This window comes from Giraffa tippelskirchi, chromosome 4 (assembly GCF_054371585.1).
Source record: "Giraffa tippelskirchi isolate mGirTip1 chromosome 4, T2T-mGirTip1v1.2.pri, whole genome shotgun sequence".
NCBI lineage: Eukaryota > Metazoa > Chordata > Mammalia > Artiodactyla > Giraffidae > Giraffa > Giraffa tippelskirchi.
Genome location: NC_137278.1, coordinates 43,641,659 through 43,666,311, shown reverse-complemented (window position 1 = coordinate 43,666,311; position 24,653 = coordinate 43,641,659). Strand labels below are relative to the sequence as shown.

The 24,653-nt window shown below is 37.1% G+C and overlaps 1 protein-coding gene across 50 annotated transcripts in view; it reads left to right on the top strand.

Moving 5' to 3' along the window:
• Positions 1-24,653, top strand: part of EHBP1 (EH domain binding protein 1) — a 392,290-nt gene that overhangs the window by 191,677 nt on the left and 175,960 nt on the right. For 34 of the 50 annotated variants that reach the window (XR_014081759.1, XR_014081760.1, XM_081588433.1 and 31 more), the window contains 2 exons: positions 1,625-1,747; positions 5,259-5,499. Coding sequence is in view for 47 of the 50 variants with exons in the window: in XM_081588433.1 (XP_081444559.1) it covers positions 1,625-1,747; positions 5,259-5,499 (364 nt within the window). In the remaining 3 variants the exon portion in view is untranslated. Of the gene's footprint in view, positions 1-869; positions 975-1,624; positions 1,748-5,258; positions 5,500-24,653 lie in introns of all 50 variants that reach the window. The other 16 variants (XR_014081758.1, XM_081588424.1, XM_081588417.1 and 13 more) reach the window with 1 other exon arrangement.

The window sequence follows — 24,653 nt, the reverse complement described above, 5'->3', positions numbered from 1 at the left end:
CCCACTGAATGATCTGGATCTGTTTGGTTTGTCCTAATGCCTAAGTTATTGCCAGGTTTTAACTTTGGAAATAGCAAGGATTAACTAGAATACTCTAGTAGGTTCTTAATATTTTATTCCAAGCTAATTGTCACCCAGTGAATCATAATTTCACATATTTGGAGTTGTCCAAAACATGTGTGACTCATTTTTAAAAGTTCTATTTATGTACAGAATGAATTTTTATTTTAATATTTTGCTGTCTGTTTCTGTCTTTTTTATTCTGTCTCTTACTGGCTAAATAAGATACCCTAAAGCAAACTCAGGAGTTTCCTTAAAAGAACAAATTCCCTAGAAAGGAGGAATAGAAAATAGCTGTTGCTTGCTTTTCTTCTTTTGTGCTGATTTTTAACATTATAGAATATTAACAAGTGCTTATTATGTTCATGATTCATGTAGATATATTCTTAAAGCCTTTAGTTTAAATTTAGAGTAGTATATAACAAATAGCACATATTTTCTATGGTATCTGATGAAAATTTTTCTATTTTATTTTTAATGCATTCATTTAAAGCCCTATTTTACAAATGTAGAATGTGAAAGCCAATGTCAACCTCTTGGGTTATTATCTTTGTTTTGTATTTGTTAACCTAGTTGTTAATAGTACTAATATAAATTTTAACAAAAATGTTCTCTATTTTAAATATGAGTACAGCATCACTTTCAGTTAAATACATCTGTTATAGTTTATCAAAAATAACATCTTCTGACTATTCTTTTGATTAACCAAATATCCCCTCTCTTTGTCTTTTTGAGTAACAGCATGCTTCTATGACTCTTTAATTAAGTGACCTTACCTTACATTTGTCTCGACTGGCTTCTGTTTACAGAAATTGTAAACCAATTGAATGCTCTGAGCAGCTTAGATGAAGATCAAGATGACTGCATAAAGCAAGCAAATATGCCTTCAGCTAAATCAGCCAGTTCCTCTGAAGGTCTAAGAGCTTTCTTCCTTTCTTTCTGCTTCTGATTGCCTGTATTTACTGTGACCTGCTACCTCTTGACTTTCTGTCTGTACTTAGCTGTCAGTTTTGTCTTTGTGCATTTCCTTTAATAAATTTTCTTTGGTAATTTGTAGTGCACCAACAGGCAACAGCATAACAGAACTTATCATCTTTAGCAAAACCTGTATCAGGATGATAGGCAGTGATTTTAAAATATCTTATAAGATAATAATTGGTCATATGACATATTTCCTTAGCTTATATATTGTAACAACATTGTTTTAGAAATATTTGCTTATATTATATCAGTTTGAATTATTCATATTTAGGAGTGAAGGATGTTTTTTCTCAGAATATATGTTAGTACTTTTTTATTGAATCAAGTACGATTGAGATGAGTTTCTCTATTCATTATCTGTTATTTTCGAATTCATATTCATATGTCTGATTTCTTTTATTTGAACATGTTGGTATGCTACAAAATACTTGAATGGCATTCTTTCATTGGTAAAATGCTATATCTTATTATTTGCAGGTATTATTAGTGTAAATTTTTACAATTTGAAATGTTTCATGAATGAATGATAATTATGCTTAACTCTGTGTAACCGCAGTGAACTGACACATATGTTTATTTTCAGAGCTTATCAACAAACTTAACTTTTTGGATGAAGCAGAAAAGGACTTGGCCACCGTGAATTTAAATCCATTTGGTGATCCTGATGTAGCAGAATTAAACCCGTTTGGAGATCCTGATTCAGAAGGTAGCACATTTTTTCTTTACTTTTGAAGTCTTTATTTAGTCAGGTTCTCATGATTTGTAAGGACAGAAAGAGATTTTTTGTTTTGTTTTAAAGACTTATAAATTTTGTTTATAATAACTATTATTTATTCAGTACCACTTGCAATTGATCAGCAGTTCTGGGTAGCTTCTACTGAATTATTTTTAAAGAAAAGGAAAGCCTACATAGACATTTACTTGGGGCTTATTTTTTTTAACTCTTTATTAGTTTGGTCAAATAGTAAAGCTCTAATATTAAATATAACAGTATTTTACTTAGCTGGCATACAGTAAAGTCTCATTCTTTTGGCCTTACCAAGCAAGATCAGGTTGTGGGAAATACCCATATAGGGTGGTGGAGGTGGCCTCTCTATATACACAGCTTCTCCATCCTCACACCTCAGTCTGATGAGCCTCTCCACCCCTAATTCCCTGTCTCTAGCTGGGAATTATTCTTAGCAACAAAAGTTAAATTGTGCATGTGAATGTCACAGAACAGAAGAAAAGATTAAGAGCCACTCCTGTCATATATACAACGTACATAGAAGAAATAAAACCAAGTTTTTTTTTTCCTTATTCATTTTTCTTATCAAGTAGTTTCAAACTATTAAAGCTTAGAAAAGAGCTATTAAAGAAATAAGACCTTTGTTTAATTAAACTCTGTTTGCTCAAAGTAAATGCAAGAATGGGTAACCCCTGTTTGCATCTTTTAGACTGCTCCTATGACATCCTCATGAGTTTTAAAGAATTTTGCTACTGCTGATCATGGTAAAAATGAGGTTTCAATTTAAGGATTCAGTCTATTAGAGCAATATCATTTCATAATCTACTTCTGCTCCTTCTCGTTTACTTTCTCCCTTCTTACCAAATTCTAAATTAGTAAGTTTAGATTAATGAGATTGTATTTTTGTGTGACTTATTTTATATTAAAGTATTTGAAATCTTAATGATTACAGTACACCTTAGAAGTAATCTGGTTCAGCAGCCTCTTTTCATAGATTAGGGAGCTGAGGCCCAGAGGAATTAGGTGATTTGAACAAGAACTTCAGGTAAATGAAGGTGGAGTTGGAGCTAAGATTACTAATCAAGTGTCTTCTTTTGACCACAAAGCTTCTTAATTACATAGTACATATGTCTGAATACACTGAGTTAAAAAAAATTACCAAAATATTTTGAGATAAGAGTATTTGAGCTTTTCATTTGAAAATTAAATAAGTAATTTTTTAAAATATATGTGTGTCTGTTTCCTAGGTATAGAAAAGAGTACTACATAATGTATATATTGTATTTCTATTTTGGAGAGGTTAAGAGAGCCTGATTCAGAATCTTTAATTATGCCTATAGAGCTAAGAATAAACTTGACAGCCAGTATTTTCTTTAAATAAACACTTCTTGGAGACTTTAGAATAAGTATTTTCTATTAGAAGAATACTCATTTTTCTTGAAATAATTTATTAATTTTTATGATTAAAAACATGCATTCTCAAGTAACACAAGTAGTTAGGAAAGAAAAAAATGTGTTGCAATTGTTTAGATATTTGGGGTTTTTTTTGGTTTTGCTTTTATAGTCTCGATTCTCCTCTTAGATTCATGACAGTCTGTGCTTCAGTGACCTGTTTAGAAAGTCATTTAAAAATGTATGTTATGCTTTAAATGAAATAATCTCATCTTAAACTCTCCTTTGTTGCTACTCTATCATCTTCAAATCTTGCTCTATAGTTTGAGTACTTTCTTGCTTTTGGTTTTATAACTTATGAACTTGCTTGGATCAATTTTTGTAATCCTTTACCTGAAAGTGAAAATAAAAATGGTATTTCCATTGAACAGCTTTTGTCTATTTCTTAAGCATTTGAGACTTGGGATTTGTTAATAAAAAATTGAGTCGGCAAAAAAACTCTGCAGTCTCTTCTACCCTCAGAGAAAAGATAATGCTTCATTTAGATTATTATAAAGATTATAGCGGTGTTTGAGTATTATCCTGGTGTTACTAAAGATACAGTTACTGAGTCTCTTCTATACCTTAGGATATTTTTAAATTCATTTCACTGTTGATTTATTATGATTTTATGAATTCTGTTCAATACTTTATGATTGGTTCACCATGGTGTATAGAATTTCAATTTAGAGTTGTTTGTTTTAGCTATCTTTTCAATATAAAGACGAGATAATTTCTCTGGGCTAATGTCTAAAGTATAAGTAAAAGTAGTTTGACTCTCAAATATAAAAATCATAAATATATGTCAATGAAGAGATTTTTGTTAATTGGATTATATTGTTTGAAATGTCACTTATGAAGCAGTTATTTTTCTTGAAGATTTTAATAACCAATTTTCTGCCTTCTTCTCCTAGAAATATTTTGTTAAGAGTTGCATGGCATAATTAAAATTACTTTTGAGCTACTCCATGATTATCAGCTCTCTGAAACTTTTTTCCAATTTACGGAAATGTTTATATCATTAAAATCTACATTTTAAATAGTTTTATTATACATTCCAGTTTTGGGTGTTTTTTTTTTGGTGGGGTGCCACGCTTGGCAGCTTATGGGATCTTAGTTCCCTGACCAGGGATTGGACCTGGCCCCATGGCAGTGAAAGCACAGAGTACTAACCACTGAACTGCCATGAAACTCTCCCTAGTTTTGTTTTAAAATATTAATAAACATAAAAGCAAAATGCTGGTACTAAGTACTCCATAAGTATTTTTGGAGGACATGATACTATCGTAGTGCTTTTTGTGTTGTGAAGTCAGAATTTTATTTTTAAGGGTACCTTTGTTTTCAAGTTGAAATTTGTAGTAAAATTTAGAATTTAGTGGAGCACATCTATCTGATTCTCAGTATGATTTTAATGTAGCTCTTTCAATTTTAGAACTCTTGTTATTCCTTTATTTTATTATATAAAGTATTGACTGAATATGAATTGTGTTGAAAAGGCCCATTAAAAGCTGTAAAGATTTAAGGTCTTATAGTATACAGAAACCTGCTCTTTGTAGACTTCACAAAAACAAATTCAGTGATATATGGTATATTTTTTATAGATTCCAGAATGAATTTTCAGATTCCTAAGTGATCTCTGCTTGTGTAACTACCAAAGACCATTCCAAAATTAAGTTCATTTTATGTTTTTTTTAAAAGCAGAAATTTTTATATATCAGTTTGGGGTGGGGCAACTTAATAGAGTGAAATAAAATAAGCAACAATAGAATATTGTACCTCTAAGAAGGTTAAAATTTCCAAAATCAGCATACCATAATGTCAGTTTAGAAGAGATGCTAAGAGCATTAACAATTCAGATGCTATTTCAGAGAGCACCTAGAGAAGTAGACAAAAATCTTAGATATCACATCTTCTGAACTTAGCCCCTCCAGAACATATTGATTTGCACTCTTTCAACCTCATAGAGTATTGATTCAAGATTGAGTATTTTTGAAGACTAAATATATAAGCAAGTATCAGGTAGTATTAATTTAATTCATCTTTTGCTATTGTTTTATAGAACAAGTCACTGAAACAATTTCACCTAAAAAACCAGAAGAATCCTTTTATAGTAACAGCTATAATCCCTTTAAAGAGGTACAGACTCCACAGTATTTGAACCCATTTGATGAGCCAGAAACCTTTGTAACTGTAAAGGATTCTCCACCCCAGTCTACAAAAAGAAAAAATATAAGACCAGTGGACATGAGCAAGTATCTCTATGCTGATAGCTCTAAAGCTGAAGAAGAAGAGTTGGATGAGTAAGTACATTTCATTTTGCAATCATCATATTTTAACTAAAGAGGTCTTCTGTAATATACCTTTGTGTGCATATGTGCTCAGTCATGTCCAATTCTTTGCAACCTCATGGACTGTACTCTACAGACTCTTCTGCCCAGGGGATTATCCTGGCAAGAATTCTGGAGTGGGTTGCCATTTCCTCCTCCAAAGGATCTTCCTGACCCAGGGATTGAACCCACATCTCCTGCATTGGCAGGTGGATTCTTTACCACTGAGCCACTTGGGAAGCCCTAATGTACCTTTAGATGGGTTAAAAGAGGTCTGCTGCTGCTGCCTCTGTTTAGTCACTAAGTCATGTCCAACTCTTTGGAATCCAATGGACTGTAGCACACCAGAGTCCTTTGTCCATGGGATTTCCCAGGCAAGAATACTGGAATGGGTTGCCATTTCCTTCTCCAGGGATCTTCCCAAACCAGGGACTGAATCTGCATCTCCTGCATTAGTGGACAGATTCTTTACTGCTAAGCCACCAGGGAAACCCAAAAAGGGGTCTGTCCCTATGTTAATATACAGTTTATAAGTTAGTATCTATCTCATCCCCAATATAAATTTTTATAATCTTGACCCTCATTCTCTCACCCTCTTCCACATGATTATGTGTGCATCTTAAACTAACAAATGAAGAAAATATGTTTATGGAGTCTCTGGTTAGAATTCCAATTGTGGCCAGTCAGAATGGCTGCTACAATAAAGTCTACAAGCAATAAATGCTGGAGAGGGTGTGGAGAAAAGAGAACCCTCTTACACTGTTGGTGGGAATGCAAACTAGTACAGCCACTATGGAGAACAGTGTGGAGATTCCTTAAAAAACTGGGAATAGAACTGCCATATGACCTAGCAATCCCACTGCTGGGCATACACATCAAGGAAACCAGAATTGAAAGAGACACGTGTACCCCAATGTTCATCGCAGCACAGTTTATAATAGCCAGGACATGGAAGCAACCTAGATGCCCATCAGCAGACGAATGGATAAGGAAGCTGTGGTACATATACACAATGGAATATTACTCAGCCATTAAAAAGAATACATTTGAATCGGTTCTATTGAGATAGATGAAACTGGAGCCCATTATACAGAGTGAAGTAAGCCAGAAAGAAAAACACCAGTACAGTATACTAATGCATATATATGGAATTTGAAAGATGGGAATGATAACCCCATACGCAAGACAGAATAAGAGACACAGATGCATAGAACAGTCTTATGGACTCTGAGGGAGAAGGAGAGGGTGGGACGTTCTGGGAGAATAGCATTGAAACATGTATATTATCATACGTGAAACAGAACACCATTCAGGTTCGATGCATGAGACAAATGCTCAGGGCTGGGGCAATGGGATGACCCAGAGGGATGGGATGGAGAGGGAGGTGGGAGGGGGGTCCAGGAAGGGGAACACATGTAAACCCATGGCTGATTCATGTCAATGTATGGCAAAAACCACTACAATATTGTAAAGTAATTAGCCCCCAACTAAAATAAATAAATTAAAAAAAAAAAAAAAAGAATTCCAATTGTGTCTTCACAAGCAACCATGTTATAAATGGTACATAAATGTTTTTAATCAATTCTTGAAGGCATTACACTTCAGTATTTTTATGGGTCTATTGTGGGAACCAAATAATTATTTCTGATATTGATTCGATGAGAGTTCAGTTCAGTCGCTCAGTCGTGTCCGACTCTTTGCGACCCCATGAATTGCAGCACGCCAGGCCTCTCTGTCCATCACCAACTCCCGGAGTCTACCCAAACCCATGACCATCGAGTTAGTTATGCCATCCAACCATCTCATTCTCTGTCGTCCCCTTCTCCTCCCGCCCCCAATCCTACCCAGCAATAGGGTCTTTTCCAATGAGTCAACACTTCGCATGAGGTGGCCAAAGTATTGGAGTTTCAGCTTCAACATCAGAACTTCCAATGAACACCCAGGATTGATCTCTTTTAGGATGGATTGATTGGATCTCCTTGCAGTCCAAGGGACTCTCAAGAGTCTTCTCCAACACCACAGTTCAAAAGCATCAATTCTTCGGCGCTCAGCTTTCTTCACCGTCCAACTCTCGCATCCATACATGACCACTGGAAAAACCATAGCTTTGACTAGACGGACTTTTGTTGGCAAAGTAATGTCTCTGCTTTTAAATATGCTATCTAGGTTGGCCATAACCTTCCTTCCAAGGAGGAAGTGTCTTTTAATTTCATGGCTGCAATCACCATCAGCAGTGATTTTGGAGCCCAGAAAAATAAAGTCTGACACTGTTTCCACTGTTTCCCCATCTATTTCCTATGAAGTGATGGGACCAGATGCCATGATCTTAGTTTTCTGAACGTTGAGCTTTAAGCCAACTTTTTCACTCTCCTCTTTCACCTTCATCAAGAGGCTCTTTAGTTCTTCTTCACTTTCTGCCATAAGGGTGGTGTCATCCGCATATCTGAGGTTATTGATATTTCTCCCGGCAATGTTGATTCCAGCTTGTGTTTCCTCCAGCCCAGCATTTCTCATGATGTACTCTGCATATAAGTTAAATAAGCAGGGTGACAATATACAGCCTTGACGTACTTCTTTTCCTGTTTGGAACCAGTCTGTTGTTCCATGTCCAGTTCTAACTGTTGCTTCCTGACCTGCATACAGGTTTCTCAAGAGACAGGTCAGATGGTCTGGTATTCCCATCTCTTTCAGAATTTTCCACAGTTTATTGTGATCCACACAGTTAAAGGCTTTGGCATAGTCAATAAAGCAGAAATAGATGTTTTTCTGGAACTCTCTTGCTTTTTCGATGATCCAGCGGATATTGGCAATTTGATCTCTGGTTCCTCTGCCTTTTCTAAATCCAGCTTGAACATCTGGAAGTTCACGGTTCACGTATTGCTGAAGCCTGGCTTGGAGAATTTTGAGCATTACTTTACTAGCATGTGAGATGAGTGCAACTGTGCGGTAGTTTGAGCATTCTTTGGCATTGCCTTTCTTTGGGATTGGAACGAAAACTGACCTTTTCCAGTCCTGTGGCCACTGCTGAGTTTTCCAAATTTGCTGGCATATCGAGTGCAGCACTTTCACAGCATCACCTTTGAGGATTTGAAAAAGCTCAACTGGAATTCCATCACCTCCACTAGCTTTATTGGCAGTGATGCTTTCTAAGGCCCACTTGACTTCACATTCCAGGATGTCTGGCTCTAGGTGAGTGATCACACCATCGTGATTATCTAGGTCATGAAGATCTTTTTTGTACAGTTCTTCTGTGTATTCTTGCCACCTCTTCTTAATATCTTCTGCTTCTTTTAGGTCCATACCATTTCTGTCCTTTATCGAGCCTATCTTTGCATGAAATGTTCCTTTGGTATCTCTAATTTTCTTGAAGAGATCTCTAGTCTTTCCTATTTTATTGTTTTCCTCTATTTCTTCGCACTGATCACTGAGGAAGGCTTTCTTATCTCTCCTTGCTATTCTTTGGAACTCTGCATTCAGATGGGAATATCTTTCCTTTTCTCCTTTGCTTTTCGCTTCTCTTCTCTTCCCAGCTATCTCTAAGGCCTCCTCAGACAGGCATTTTGCTTTTTTGCTTTTCTTTTCCATGGGGATTTTCTTGATCCCTGTCTCCTGTACAATGTCACGAACCTCTGTCCGTAGTTCATCAGGCACTCTGTCTGTCAGGTCTAGTCCCTTAAATCTATTTGTCACTTCCACTGTATACTCATAAGGGATTTGATCTAGGTCATACCTGAATGGTCTAGTGGTTTTCCCTACTTTCTTCAATTTAAGTCTGAATTTGGCAATAAGCAGTTCATGATCCGCGCCACAGTCAGCTCCCGGTCTTGTTTTTGCTGACTGTATAGAGCTTCTCCATCTTTGGCTGCAAAGAATTTAATCACTGATTTCGGTGTTGACCATCTGGTGATGTCCATGTGTAGAGTCTTCTCTTGTGTTGTTGGAATAGGGTGTTTGCTATTACCAGTGCGTTCTCTTGGCAAAACCCTATTAGCCTTTGCCCTGCTTCATTCTGTACTCCAAGGCCAAACTTGCCTGTTACGCCAGGTGTTTCTTGACTTCCTACTTTTGCATTCCAGTCTCCTGTAATGAAAAGGATTTATTCAAATGCCAAGCAATGAGATCATGACATTTATAAATTCAGAATTATCTGCTTTTCCATTATTATTTCTACCCAAAAGAGAGGTTTATTGACCACAGGGTCAATATATAAATAGTATGATTAGGGCTTCCATTTTACTCAAATCCAGATTAGGAATAGGAAGGTGCATTCACATTGTATTCTGGAATTGTACACTGTAACCCATGTAGCTGCACACTGTGGCCCTGAGTATCTTTGCAAAGCAGCAATAAAACTTTTAGCAATAATGGAGTAGCATGGAGTATTTATAGCTTCTTGTCTTATACAACTAAAAAACTGAATAAAATGTATAAAACAACAGTTTTTGGACATAAAATTGCACAGGACACCTGAGAGAACAGAAACAGGGAATGTGAACCATACAGTTGTCCAAGCTTTATTAATAGAGTATTTCCAAGTGCAGTTCAGGGAGAGAGAACCCAAACACTCCAGAATCTCCCTGTGCTGAGGAGGCAGAGTTTGGACTTGAAGGTACTGAGATGGCTAGAATTTGTGGACAGAGTATCAGAGAGGAGAAGGCTACTCATAAAGAGTTTCAGAGATCTGTAGAAAAGTTTCTCTTGAGTCTTTAACTGAGTACTAATCAGAGTATAATGCTTCCCTGGTGGCTCAGACAGTAAAAAATCTGCCTGCAATGCAGGAGACCCCAGTTTGATCCTTGGGTTGGGAAGATCCCCTGGAGAAGGGGATGGCTACCCACTGCAGTATTCTGGCCTGGAGAATTCCATGGACAGAGGAGCCTGTTGGGCTACAGTCCATGGGGTCACAAAGAGTCAGACATGACTGAGCGACTTGCACTTCACAATCAGAGCATACATACGAGAAAGTTACTGAGAACAAAGAATTAGACAGAACAATCCCTGGTGTTCACTCAGGATCAAGAGTAGTTTGGATTTCCACCAGCCAGAGAGAAAAGACATCCTAACACATGGGATATCGAGTTGAGTCCACAGAAAAGTATTGTCCCAGTAGTGGGACCAAATTAACCCTTGACTAAAGGCTGTTGTAGGCTTTCCCAACAAAGATTAAAAGCAAATCTCAAAAGAATCAGAATAATTTCACATAATTGCATCCCACACAGAGCCCAAAAATAATATATTAAAAAGAATATCAAAAAATTCAGCATCCAAGACAAAATTCACGATGTCTGACGGCCAATCAAAAATTGATCAGGCATGTAAAGAAGCAGGAAGTTCTGATTACTAATGAGGAGGAAACTCAGTCCTTAAATATGGATGCAGAAATTGTTCAGATGATGAAATTAATAGACAAATGTGGTAGTTTAACTATTATATAAATATACTCCAGATATTCAAGAAGGTGGAAGAAATCATGAGCATGGAATACAAAAATTCAAATTCAATTTATAAAGATGAAATACACAAAATCTGATGAAAAATCCACTGGGTAGAATTAATCCCATGTTAGATACTGCAGAAGGAAGTATTCAGTTCAGTTAAGTTCAGTTCAGTCGCTCAGTCGTGTCTGACTCTTTGCGACCCCATGAATTGCAACACACCAGGCCTCTCTGTCCATGACCAACTCCCGGAGTCTACCCAAATCCATGTCCATCGAGTTGGTGATACCATCCAACCATCTCATCCTCTGTCGCCCCTTTCTCCTCCAGCCCCCAATCCCACCCAGCATTAGGGTCTTTTCCAATGAGTCAACCCTTCGCATGAGAGAGGTGGCCAAAGTATTGGAGTTTCAGCCTCAACATCAGACCTTCCAATGAACACCCAGGATTGACCTCCTTTAGGATGGATTGATTGGATCTCCTTGCAGTCCAAGGGACTCTCAATAGTCTTCTCCAACACCACAGTTCAAAAGCATCAATTCTTCGGCACTCAGCTTTCTTCATCGTCCAACTCTCACATCCATACATGACCACTGGAAGAACCATAGCCTTGACCAGACGGACTTTTGTTGGCAAAGTAATGTCTCTGCTTTTAAATATGCTATCTAGGTTGGCCATAACCTTACTTCCAAGGAGGAAGCGTCTTTTAATTTCATGGCTGCAATCACCATCAGCAGTGATTCTGGAGCCCCCAAAAATAAAGTCTGACACTGTTTCCACTGTTTCCCCATCTATTTCCCATGCAGTGATGGGACCAGATGCCATGATCTTAGTTTTCTGAACGTTGAGCTTTAAGCCAACTTTTTCACTCTCCTCTTTCACTTTCATCAAGAGGCTCTTTAGTTCTTCTTCACTTTCTACCATAAGGGTGGTGTCATCTGCATATCTGAGGTTATTGATATTTCTCCCAGCAATCTTGATTCCAGCTTGTGTTTCTTCTAGCCCAGCGTTTCTCATGATGTACTCTGCATATAAGTTAAATAAGCAGGGTGACAATATACAGCCTTGATGTACTCCTTTTCCTGTTTGGAACCAGTCTGTTGTTCCATGTCCAGTTCTAACTGTTGCTTCCTGACCTGCATACAGGTTTCTCAAGAGACAGGTCAGATGGTCTGGTATTCCCATCTCTTTCAGAATTTTCCACAGTTTATTGTGATCCACACAGTCAAAGGCTTTGGCATAGTCAATAAAGCAGAAATAGATGTTTTTCTGGAACTCTCTTGCTTTTTCGATGATCCAGCGGATATTGGCAATTTGATCTCTGGTTCCTCTGCCTTTTCTAAAACCAGCTTGAACATCTGCAAGTTCACGGTTCACATATTGCTGAACCTGGCTTGGAGAATTTTGAGCATTACTTTACTAGCATGTGAGATGAGTGCAATTGTGTGGTAGTTTGAGCATTCTTTGGCATTGCCTTTCTTTGGGATTGGAACGAAAACTGACCTTTTCCAGTCCTGTGGCCACTGCTGAGTTTTCCAAATTTGCTGGCATATCGAGTGCAGCACTTTCACAGCATCACCTTTGAGGATTTGAAATAGCTCAACTGGAATTCCATCACCTCCACTAGCTTTATTGGCAGTGATGCTTTCTAAGGCCCACTTGACTTCACATTCCAGGATGTCTGGCTCTAGGTGAGTGATCACACCATCGTGATTATCTGGGTCATGAAGATCTTTTTTGTACAGTTCTTCTGTGTATTCTTGCCACCTCTTCTTAATATCTTCTGCTTTTGTTAGGTCCATACCAAGGAAGGAAGTATTAGTGACCCTAAATACTTAGCAATAGAAACTGTCCAGATTAAAACATAAAGGGAAAAAAAGTGAACAGAGGATCAGTGGGCAACTTCACTTAGCCTAACATAAGTGTAGCTGAAGTTCCCACAGGAGAGGAAAGAAGATGAGGGAAACAGAAAAAAATGTTTGAGTAAATAATGACCAAAAGTTTTAGAAATTATAAACATGTAAATCTACAGGTCTAAGCAGCTTGATGAACCACAAGAATTAGGAAGAAAACTATACCCAGGCTTCTTAACAAAAGCAATTCAAGTTAGGGGTAATATATAACTACTGAAAGAAAGTAAGTAAAGTCACTCAGTCGTGTCCAACTCTTTGCGACCCCATGGACTGTAACCTACAAGGTTCCTCCATCCATGGAATTTTCCAGGCAAGAGTACTGGAGTGGGTTGCTATTTCCTTCTCCAGGGAATCTTCCCGACCCAAGGATCGAACCTGGGTCTCCCACATTGCAAGCAGACGCTTTTACCCTCTGAGACATAGTCCAGGAGAAAGGAAAAAACCTGCCAAAACAAATTTTTATTTCCAGGAAAAAAAAAAAAGTCAAAATAATGGACATTTCCAGACATGCAAAACCTGAGAGAATTCATGATTATCAGAATTGCTTTGCAAAAAATGTTACAAAGAAATCCTTCAGGCAGGAGAACAATGACAGTATTTGGAAATTTGGATCTACACAAAGGGATGATCAGCACAGGAAATGGCAAATAGAATATATATAAAATACATCTTATTTTTAAAAATCTCTCTAAAAGATAATTGATCATTTAAAGTATAAATAATAGTATATTCTGGGTTTTGGATAGGGGTAGAAATAAGTGACAGTAGTCACACAAGGGCTGAGCATGAGGAAATTGAATACTGTTTTAAGCTTTTTATACATGTTATTTGAAGATATACAGTACTAACTTTTTTTCACAGATGATATAATCATTTATGTAGAAAATTATAAGGAACCTCTACAAAGTCTACTATAACTAAAAAGTAAATTTAGCAAGGTAAAGGATACAAGATCAATTTATAAATTCAGATGTATTTCTCAATAGTAACAATTAACAATCTGAAGTAGAAAATTCTAAAATACCATATACAAAAGCATCCAAAAAAATAAACCAAAACTCAGGGATAAATTTGGATGAAAATGTTCAATGCAATACCTGTATGCTGAAAACAATAAAACATTGCTGAGACAAATAATTGGAGAGAAATGTTATAGCCATGGATTCAAATTGATCTATAGATTCAGTGCTATCCCAATCAAAATTTTTGTGTATTTTTTGTAATAATTGATAGCGCTAATTCTAAAATATGTACAGAAATATGATGGACCTAGAATAGCCAAAAGAATTTTGTAAGATAATAAAGTTGGAGGACTTACACTACCCAGTTTCAATACTCATCAACCAAGACATTCTGGTATTGGCTTAAAAGTAAACATATAGTTAAATGAAAGAGAATATAAATAGATCTATAACTAGACCCATACATATATTGCCAATTGTTTTTTGACAAAAGTAGCACAGGAAGTCAGGCAAGGATAATCTTTACAACAAATGGTGCTCAAACAATTAAAGGTCTATATCCCCCAACCCCTCCAGAAAAGAACTGCAGTCCTAACCTCACAACAGATATGAAATTTTACTAAAAATAGATCATACACCTAAAAGTGAAAACTGAAACATGGGAACTTTCAGAAGAAAACATAGGAGAAAAATGAAATAGGCAAAAATTTCTTGAATAGAATGCAAAAAAAAAAAAAGTCAAAGGAAAAAAGTTATAATTCAAACTTATTTAAAGTTCAATCTTTTGCTGTTTAAGTTTCTTCCCATGTATAAAACCATTTTTTTTCCTACGGAGGATTTTTTTTTTTTTTTTGCATTGGGGGTTGTAAAGGAAAGCAGAATGTTTTATCATGATTTTTGCTTCAGCAATTTTGGGACAAATTAAAAGTCCTAGAACTCTTAAAAAAAAAAAAAAAAAAAAAACTTGTGAAGATAAAAAGACATGCCACAGTGTGGCCAGACTTCTTTGTAAAATACCTGTCAGTTAAGACTTCTATCAAGTATATGTAAAGAATGCTAGCTCAATGATAAGACAGACTGTCTTTTTTAAAGAGAGAAAGATTTGAACAGACATTTCACAGAAGATACAAGAATAACCAATGTGTACATAAAAAGTTGTTCAACATCTTAGTCATCAAGGAAATGCAAATTAAAACCATATAAGATACCAACACACACCAACCTGAATTGCTCAAATTTAAAAGACTTTACTATACCAGATACTGTCAGGGACATGGAACCACTGGTGCTCTCAGAACTCTCAAAGTTCTAAATGCAGCTATTTTAGAAAAAAATTTGCCAGTTTTTGAAAAAGTTAAACATATTCCTACTGACCTAATCATCCCATTCCTAGGTATTTAACCAAAAGAAATCAAAGCGTATGTCCACAAAAAGTCATGTACATGAATATTTTAACAGCTTTATTTATCATAATAGCAAGATATGGTAATAACCCCAATGTCCACCAATAGTCAAATAAATAAGCAAATTGTAGTATATCCATAACAGTGGAATACTACTCAGTAATAAAGAACAAACTATTGATACATGTAAGGGCATGGATTAGTTTGAAAGTTATTATGCTCAGTGAAAGAAGTCAGACCAAAACAGAGCATATACTATATGATATCCTTTATTTAAAACTAGAAAATACAAACAATCTGTAATGAGAGAAAGTAGACCCATAGTTGCCTGAGACTGGAGGTGGAGGGAGGGATTGATGGATTAAAAGGAATGCAAGGAAACTTTGGAAGAATTGGAAATGTTTGTAGTCTTGATCGTGCTGATGGTTTCACGCTTATGTGCATTATGTAAAAGGCTCATCAAGTTATACTTTTAAAATATGTACCATTTACTGTATATCAATTATACCTAAATAAAGCTGTTAAAAAAAAAAACCCACAGCAATACTTAACTTTATTAACAGAAATACTCTGTCACATGAGTGATTCCTAGCCTAGATTTCTTGGGCTTTAGGTTTGTTTGATGAAAATAATTGATGTGAAACAGGGGAGATCTACAGAACATTTTACGTTTTTTAAAAGCTAAATAATAATTATATGTTTGCTTATAGTGAGGCTATATGGGTCTTTGTTTTCCTTGGAAATACTGAATTTCATTGTACTGACGTTATTTAGACCTTAAGAAAAATAGTTATTTCTTTCAAAATGCAGTGTAGTAGGAAGTTTTTTCAAAATACGGGATATATGGGTTGAGAGGGGAATAATAAGGCTCCTTTGATGTACAAAATTGGGAGCAGTTGCTTTGTGTGCAGTAAGAAATGTCATCCCTCTCCTGTACACTGGTCAACTCCCATTTTGAGCATTACTTTGCTTCTAGGTGCTGCACTTTACAAGGGGCATTGATGATTCAAAGCATTAACAGAGTAGAGTGAACAGAGTCATTAAAATGTCCAGAAACCACATCAAATGAGCAGTGACTGAGGACATAGGGACTGTTTGACTTAGTAAAGAAGTGGTTTAAGGGAACTATAATAACCAAGTTTAAATATTTGAAAGACTTGTTTGAAAGAAAAGGGTAGTTGACTTGTTTTCTGTTGCCCTGGAACTGCATTTCTCAACCTTTGCTCATTTTACAGCATATGGGTAATGACACTCACATGTGCTACACGCTTCCATGGGCATAGCTAGGTTTTGATAAAACTAAAAAATAGTTCTAACCTCCTAAAAGAACAGGAATTATGTCATGATCATCTGATTCAAAACCCAGGTTGAGATCTGAATACTAATTAATAACTACACAGGAGTTGAAAAAGTTGGCTCTACTCTTGCTGAAGTTGTTGTATTTGTTTTCTTTGAAATAGCTAGTGTGTGATCAAAATAAAATTTCTCATGGGTGGTGTAGGTGCTGAGTAATAGCCACACACCTAGAGTATTTGAATGTAAATGCAAACTTTAAAGACAAGCATTCAGTCACTCCAAGATGCATGAATATTACACAACATACACACACCCTGCTCTCTCCTATTAACAAATTAAAGAGACATCTAATGTTTGCTTAAACTTTTAAAATACCTTAATAAAAACTAAAATCAGAAGGACTAGGTGTTTCCTTTTGACCATTCTTTTTCCACATGAAAGTCACAGCCTTTACAAGTTTCCCATGAATAAAGAATGTTCTGAATTGCTCAATCATCTGAGGTTACCAGGGGAGCGTACAAACACTCAGCTTTTTTGTAGGAACATTGTCCATAAGTCTTGAAGGTTGCTCGTCAGCTAATAATGTCCAGGAAGAACTCCGTGTTAATTATTTACCTGATATTTCTCATCTTTGTCTCCAGAAGTTTGTAGGTCCAACTTAAGTGGCAAAAATCTTCCAGAAGTTGTTCTTACTTCCATAGTAAACTTATGACTTTTCATCAAGATGCCTATATGACTCATCTTCCATTACCAAACTCTTCCTGTGTCCTCTGACATAAAACTATCACAGATAAACAGTGCTGAGTTCTGTGATGTGTGAAACAGCCTACAGAAATTCAGCATATCTGTCAGCTCCAAGAGAATGTATGCATCCTTCAGTGCTTTAAGCACTTGTCCTTTAAACTTATCAACAGTATGGTTTTCTCATGTTGGGGGTTAGTTCAGCCCTTGCAGTTATGTAGGAAAACTGAGAAGTGATAGAGCAATAATATTTTTCGAAGCATTTATGAGATGAACTTTTGAGGTCCAGCATAAAATCATTGATGTGGATGCACATCGATTTCTCAAGGGAAGTTGTCACTGAAGTTTAATCAGAAAAACCACACACTTATTTTAATACATTTGAATTGTTTTCCCAAAGAAATATAAACTTTCAAAGTGAGAGGAAAAGAGTATAAGTTTCACTCCACACTTTCTTCACTGTGTTTGCTAACCCTGTTTCTAATCTTTAGTTTTTCTTTCTATACTACTTCTTATTTTTTAAAAAAAATGAATAAAGTCATTTAAAGTTACTCTGTCCAATTTTCCACTTAATATAACTGAGTTTTTAATTCACAATGAATTAATGATACTACTAATGTATTACTTTTGAACAGTACAAGAATAAAAATAATTGTTTATTCATAGTGATGTGAGATGCCTTGAAATAGATGATTCAGATCATAGTTGATTAACAGAATGTGGAAATGATGCTAATTCCTTTAATAATTTTTCCTTACTGAAAATGCTTTTCAAGTATTTTTAAATGGACTTATTAGAAATTATATAATTCTTGTCATTACAAAAGGAGTACGTCAAGGCTGTATATTGTCACCCTGCTTATTTAACTTATATGCAGAGTACATCATGAGAAAAGCTGAACTGGAAGAAACACAAGCTGGAATCAAGATTCCTGGGAGAAATATCGATAACCTCAGATATGCAGAAGACACCACCCTTATGGCAGAAAGTGAAGAGGAACTAATGAGCCTCTTGATGAAAGTGAAAGAGGAGAGTGAAAAAGTTGGCTTAAAGCTCAATGTTCAGAAAACTAAGATCATGGCATCCGGTCCCATCACTTCATGGGAAATAGATGGGGAAACAGTGGAAACAGTGTCAGACTTTATTTTGGGGGGCTCCAGAATCACTGCTGATGGTGATTGCAGCCATGAAATTAAAAGACGCTTCCTCCTTGGAAGTAAGGTTATGGCCAACCTAGATAGCATATTTAAAAGCAGAGACATTACTTTGCCAACAAAAGTCCGTCTGGTCAAGGCTATGGTTTTTCCAGTGGTCATGTATGGATGTGAGAGTTGGACGGTGAAGAAAGCTGAGAGCCGAAGAATTGATGCTTTTGAACTGTGGTGTTGGAGAAGACTCTTGAGAGTCCCTTGGACTGCAGGGAGATGCAATCAATCCATCCTAAAGGAGATCAATCCTGGTGTTCATTGGAAGGACTGATGTTGAAGCTGAAACTCCAATACTTTGGCCATCTCATGCGAAGGGTTGACTCATTGGAAAAGACCCTAATGCTGGGTAGGATTGGGGGCAGGTGGAGAAGGGGACGACAGAGGATGAGATGGTTGGATGGCATCAATGACTCGATGGACATGGGTTTGGGTGAGCTCCGGGAGTTGGTGATGGACAGGGAGGCCTGGTGTGCTGCAATTCATGGGATTGCAAAGAGTCAGAAACAACCGAGCGACTGAACTGAACTGAACTGTCATTACAAAGGAGGGAAAAATTTGTGTGTGCTCAGTTGTGTCCGGCTCTTTGCAGCCCCATCAAGAACCTAGAAAAAGAAGAGCAAATACACAAAGCAAGCAGAAGAAAGGAAATAAAGAGGAGAAATCAATGCAACTGAAAACAGAAAAGCAACAGAGAAAAAAAATCAATGTCACAATGCAATAGTTCTTTGAAAAGATTGATAAAATTGATCATAGCATAACTTGTAGCATAACCGACAAAGAAAAAAGAGAGGATACAAATTACCAATACCAGAAATGCAACCAGGGATATCACTACAGACCCTGCAGACACAGAAAGATAACGAGAATACCACGAAAGAAACTTTACACACATAAATTTGACAACTTCAATGAAATGGGCCACTTTCTCAAGAAAGAAAACTATAACTCAGCCAATATGAAATATGTAAGCTCAATAGCTCTAAAAATGATTTTTAAATTCAATTTATAATTTTAAAGCTCTCCAAAAAGAAATTTCCAGGCTTTCTTTTCATTGGAGAATTCTATGAAACTTTAAAGAATAATAATCACCAATTCTGCACAATCTCTTTCGGAAAATAGATGAGGGGACACTTTCCAACTCCTTTATGAAATTAATATTACCTTGATACCAAAACAAGACAACAACAGGACACAAACAAAAAAATAAAACTACAGAACAATATCCCTCATGAATGTTCCTTAACAAAATATTGTAAAATATAATTCAACAAAATGAATGATACACCATGAATAGGTAAAGTTTATCTCAGGAACACCAGGCTGTTGCAGTATTTGAAAATCAATCTACCATATTGATAAACTAAAGAATAAGAATTACATGATAATATTTATTAATGCAAAAAAACATTTGTGTAAATACAAAGTATACCAATATTCCAGTGGTTAGAGAGAGGCAGAGAGACATGAAGAAAAAAGATAGTTCTAGATATCTTTGTAATAGTTACTAAATAAGTTAAATTAAAGTTGAATGCAACTTAGTATTGTAAATTCAGTTATATAAAACATACTGAAAACTTGCCTGTCTTAAGGAATTTTTTCATTTTCTCCTGTTAAGTACAAATCCTTTTGCAATGTATACTACTGGAGATCAGTGGAGAAATAAATCGAGAAAGAATGAAGAGATGGAGCCAAAGCAAAAATAACACTCAGTTGTGGATGTGACTGGTGATAGAAGCAAGGTCTGATGCTGTAAAGAGCACTAGTGCATAGGAACCTGGAATGTTAGGTCCATGAATCAAGGCAAATTGGAAGTGGTCAAACAGGAGATGGCAAGAGTGAATGTTGACATTTTAGGAATCAGCGAACTAAAATGGACTGGAATGGGTAAATTTAACTCAGATGACCACTATACATCTACTACTGTGGGCAAGAATCTCTTAGAAGAAATGGAGTAGCCATTGTAGTCAACAAAAGAGTTCGAAATGCAGGACTTGGATGCAATCTCAAAAACGACAGAATGATCTCTGTTTGTTTCCAAGGCAAACCATTCAGTATCACGGTAATCCAAGTCTATGCCCTGACTAGTAATGCTGAAGAAGCTGAAGTTGAACAGTTCTATGAAGACCTACAAGACTTTTTAGAACTAACACCCCAAAAAGTTGTCCTTTTCATTATACAAGACTGGAATGGAAAAGTAGGAAGTCAAGAGACACCTGGTGTCACAGGCAAATTTGGCCTTGGAGTACAGAATGAAGCAGGGCAAAGGGTAATAGAGTTTGCCAAGAGAACGCACTGGTCATAGCAAACAGCCTCTTCCAACAACACAAGAGAAGACTCTACACATGGACATCACCAGATGGTCAGTGGTGCTGCTGCTGCTATGTCTAAGTCACTTCAGTTGTGTCCGACTCTGTGCGACCCCATAGACAGCAGCCTACCAGGCTCCTCCATCCCTGGGATTCTCCAGGCAAGAACACTGGAGTGGGTTGCCATTTCCTTCTCCAATGCATGAAAGTGAAAAGTGAAAGTGAAGTCGCTAAGCCGTGTCCAACTCTTTGCGACCCCATGGACTGCAGCCTACCAGGCTCCTCCATCCATGAGATTTTCCAGGCAAGAGTACTGGAGTGGGTTGCCATTGCCTTCTCCGAGATAGTCGGTCCAGAAATCAGATTGATTATATCCTTTGCAGCCAAAGATGGAGAAGCTCTACACAGTCAGCAAAAACAAGACCTGGAGCTGACTGTGGCTCAGATCATGAACTTCTTATTGCCAAATTCAGACTTAAATTGAAGAAAGTAGGGGAAACCACTAGACCATTCAGGTATGACCTAAATCAAATCCCTTACGATTATAGTGGAAGTGAGAAATAGATTTAAGGGGCAAGATCTGATAGACAAGAGTGTTTGATGAACTATGGACGGAGGTTCATGACATTGTACAGGAGACAGGGATCAAGACCATCCCCAAGGAAAAGAAATGCAAAAAGACAAAATGGTTGTCTGAGGAGGCCTTACAAATAGCTGTGAATAGAAGAGAGGTGAAAGGCAAAGGAGAAAAGAAAAGATATACCCATTTGAATGCAGAGTTCCAAAGAATAGCAGGGAGAGATAAGAAAGCCTTCCTCAGTGATCAGTGCAAAGAAATAGAGGAAAAAAAAATAGAATGGGAAAGACTAGAGATCTCTTCAAGAAAATTAGAGATACCAAGGGAACACTTCATGCAAAGATGGGCTCAATAAAGGAGAGAAATGTAGGGACCTAACAGAACCAGAAGATATTAAAAAGAGGTGGCAAGAATACACAGAAGAACTATACAAAAAAGATCTTCACGACCCAGATAATCATGATGGTGTGATCACTCACCTAGAGTCAGACATCCTGGGATGTGAAGTCAAGTGGGCCTTAGGAAGCATCACTACGAACAAAGCTAGAGGAGGTGATGGAATTCCTGTTGAGGTATTTCAAATCCTAAAAGATGATGCCGTGAAAGTGCTGCATTCAATATGCCAGCAAGTTTGGCAAACTCAGCAGTGGCCACAGTACTGGAAAAGGTCAGTTTTCATTCCAATCCCAAAGAAAGGCAATGCCAAAGAATGCCCAAACTACTGCACAATTGCACTCATCTCACATGCTAGTAAAGTAATGCTCAGAATTCTCCAAGGCAGGCTTCAACAGTATGTGAACTGTGAACTTCTAGATTTTCAAGCTGTTTTTAGAAAAGGCAGAGGAAACAGAGATCAAATTGCCAACATCCGTTGGATCATTGAAAAAGCCAGAGAGTTCCAGAAAAACATCTATTTCTACTTTATTTACTATGCCAAAGCCTTTTACTGTGTGGATCACAACAAACTGGAAAATCCTTAGAGAGATGGGAATACCAGACCACCTGACCTGCCTCTTGAGAAATCTGTATACAGGTCAGGAAGCAACAGTTAGAACTGGACATGGAACAACAGACTGGTTCCAAATAAGGAAAGGAGTACGTCAAGGCTGTATATTGTCACCCTGCTTATTTAACTTATATGCAGAGTACATCATGAGAAACGTTGGACTGGGGGAAGCACAGGCTGGAAACAAGATTGCCTGCAGAAATTTCAGTAGCCTCAGATACGCAGGTGACACCGCCCTTATGGCAGAGAGTGAAGAAGAACTAAAGATCTTCTTGATGAAAGTGAAAGAAGAGAGTGAAAAGTTGGCTTAAAACTCAGCATTCAGAAAACTTAAGATCACGGCATCTCGTCCTATCACTTCATGGCAAATAGATGGGGAAATAGTGGAAACAATGACAGACTTTATTTTGGGGCTCCAAAATCACTGCAGATGGTGACTACAGCCATGAAATTAAAAGACTCTTACTCCTTGGAAGAAAAGTTATGACCAAGCTGGACAGCATATTAAAAAGCAGAGGCATTACTTTGTCAGCAAATGTCCATCTAGTCAAGGCTATGGTTTTTCCAGTAGTCATGCATGGATGTGAGTGTTGGACTATAAAGAAAGCTGAATGCCGAAGAATTGATGCTTTTGAACTGTGGTGTTGGAGAAGACTCTTGAGAGTCCCTTGGACTGCAAGGAGATCCAACCAGTCCATCCTAAAGGAGATCAGCCCTGGGTGTTCATTGGAAGGACTGATGTTGAAGCTGAAACTCTGACACTTTGGCCACATGATGCGAAGAACTGACTCATTTGAAAAGACCCTTATGTTGGAAATGATTGAAGGCAGGAGGGGAAGGGGATGACAGAGGATGAGATGGATGGCATCACCGACTCAATGGACATGAGTTTGGATAAACTCTGGGAGTTGGTGATAGACAGGGGGGCTTGGAGTGCTGCGGTCCATGGGGTCGCAAAGAATCTGACATGACTGAGTGACTGAACTGAACTGATCCTTAAACCCTCAAAATTTTTCTTAAAACTAATCATATAGCAAATTAATAATGATGATTGCAGCAGCTACCATGTTACAGACTTCTGTGGAAATTTGTTATAGAGAGATGTATTCAGGAATAATTTTTAAAAATATCACCCAAATAGTTCACATGACTCAATTATTTCAGTTAGATTGAAGTGGGTTTTTTCAGTACTGAAACATTTAACATCAGATAGCAAAGAGTAAGTTTTGAGGGGGAGAGGGGAGAATGTTTTTCATCTTCTAAGTTTAGGAGTTAAAAAAAAATTTTTTAATCCCATTTATTTTTACCTCCCTTTGAACTACTTTTAGTGTTTGAAAAATAAGGCCTGAGCAGAGGTGAGAGAGATTCTGAGGCTGTATCTCCAGCTCAATGGGAAGGAGTCACATGACACTAACTGTTGCAAGTAGTACAGAGTGAGAGTGACAAAGGAGTATGGTTTATTTCCCCTCTCTGGTTTAGATTACTTGGTACCCAGTGTCTCATGAGAGCAGACTGTTGTTAGGCAGAGATGTTGATACTTGGTTATTGGTTCTGAATGAATCTTCTTCTGTTGCAGTTAAAAAGAACGTACATAACTGAACACAGAGGGCTATTACCAGTACAGACCTTATATAACTAAATGGAATTCCCTTGGTGTACTTATTATGTTTGGGTGGTCTGGGTCTTAGCTTTGTAGACTCAGAAATGCTATTGTTACTGTGCATACAAGATATTGAACTCTAGGGAACCGAGTGGTATTGCAAAAAAAAAAAAAATTGCAACAAATTAATAAAAATAACCAAAATAAAAGTTTATTACTTTTATTATAATAGCAGTATTATAATAGGAATAGGAAGAATAATCATCATATATACCAGATACTTGTGTCTATGGATGAGTAACTAGCTTCCCTGGTGGCTCAAATCGTTAAGGATGTGAAAGTCACTCAGTCGTGTCTGACTCTTTGCAACTCCATGGACTATACAGTCCATGGAATTCTCCAGGCCAGAATACTGGAGTGGGTAGCCTTTACCTTCTCCAGGGGATCTTTCCAACCCAGCGATTGAACCCAGGTCTCCTGCATCACAGGCGGTTTCTTTACCAGCTGAGCCAGCCCAAGAATACTGGAGTAGGTAACCTATCCCTTTGCCAGTGGATCTTCCCAACCCAGGAATCGAACCAGGGTCTCCTGCATTGCAGGCAAATTCTTTACCAACTGAGCTATCAGGGAAGCCCCAAATAGTAAAGAAATTGCCTTAAATGCAAGAGTGTGTTCAATCC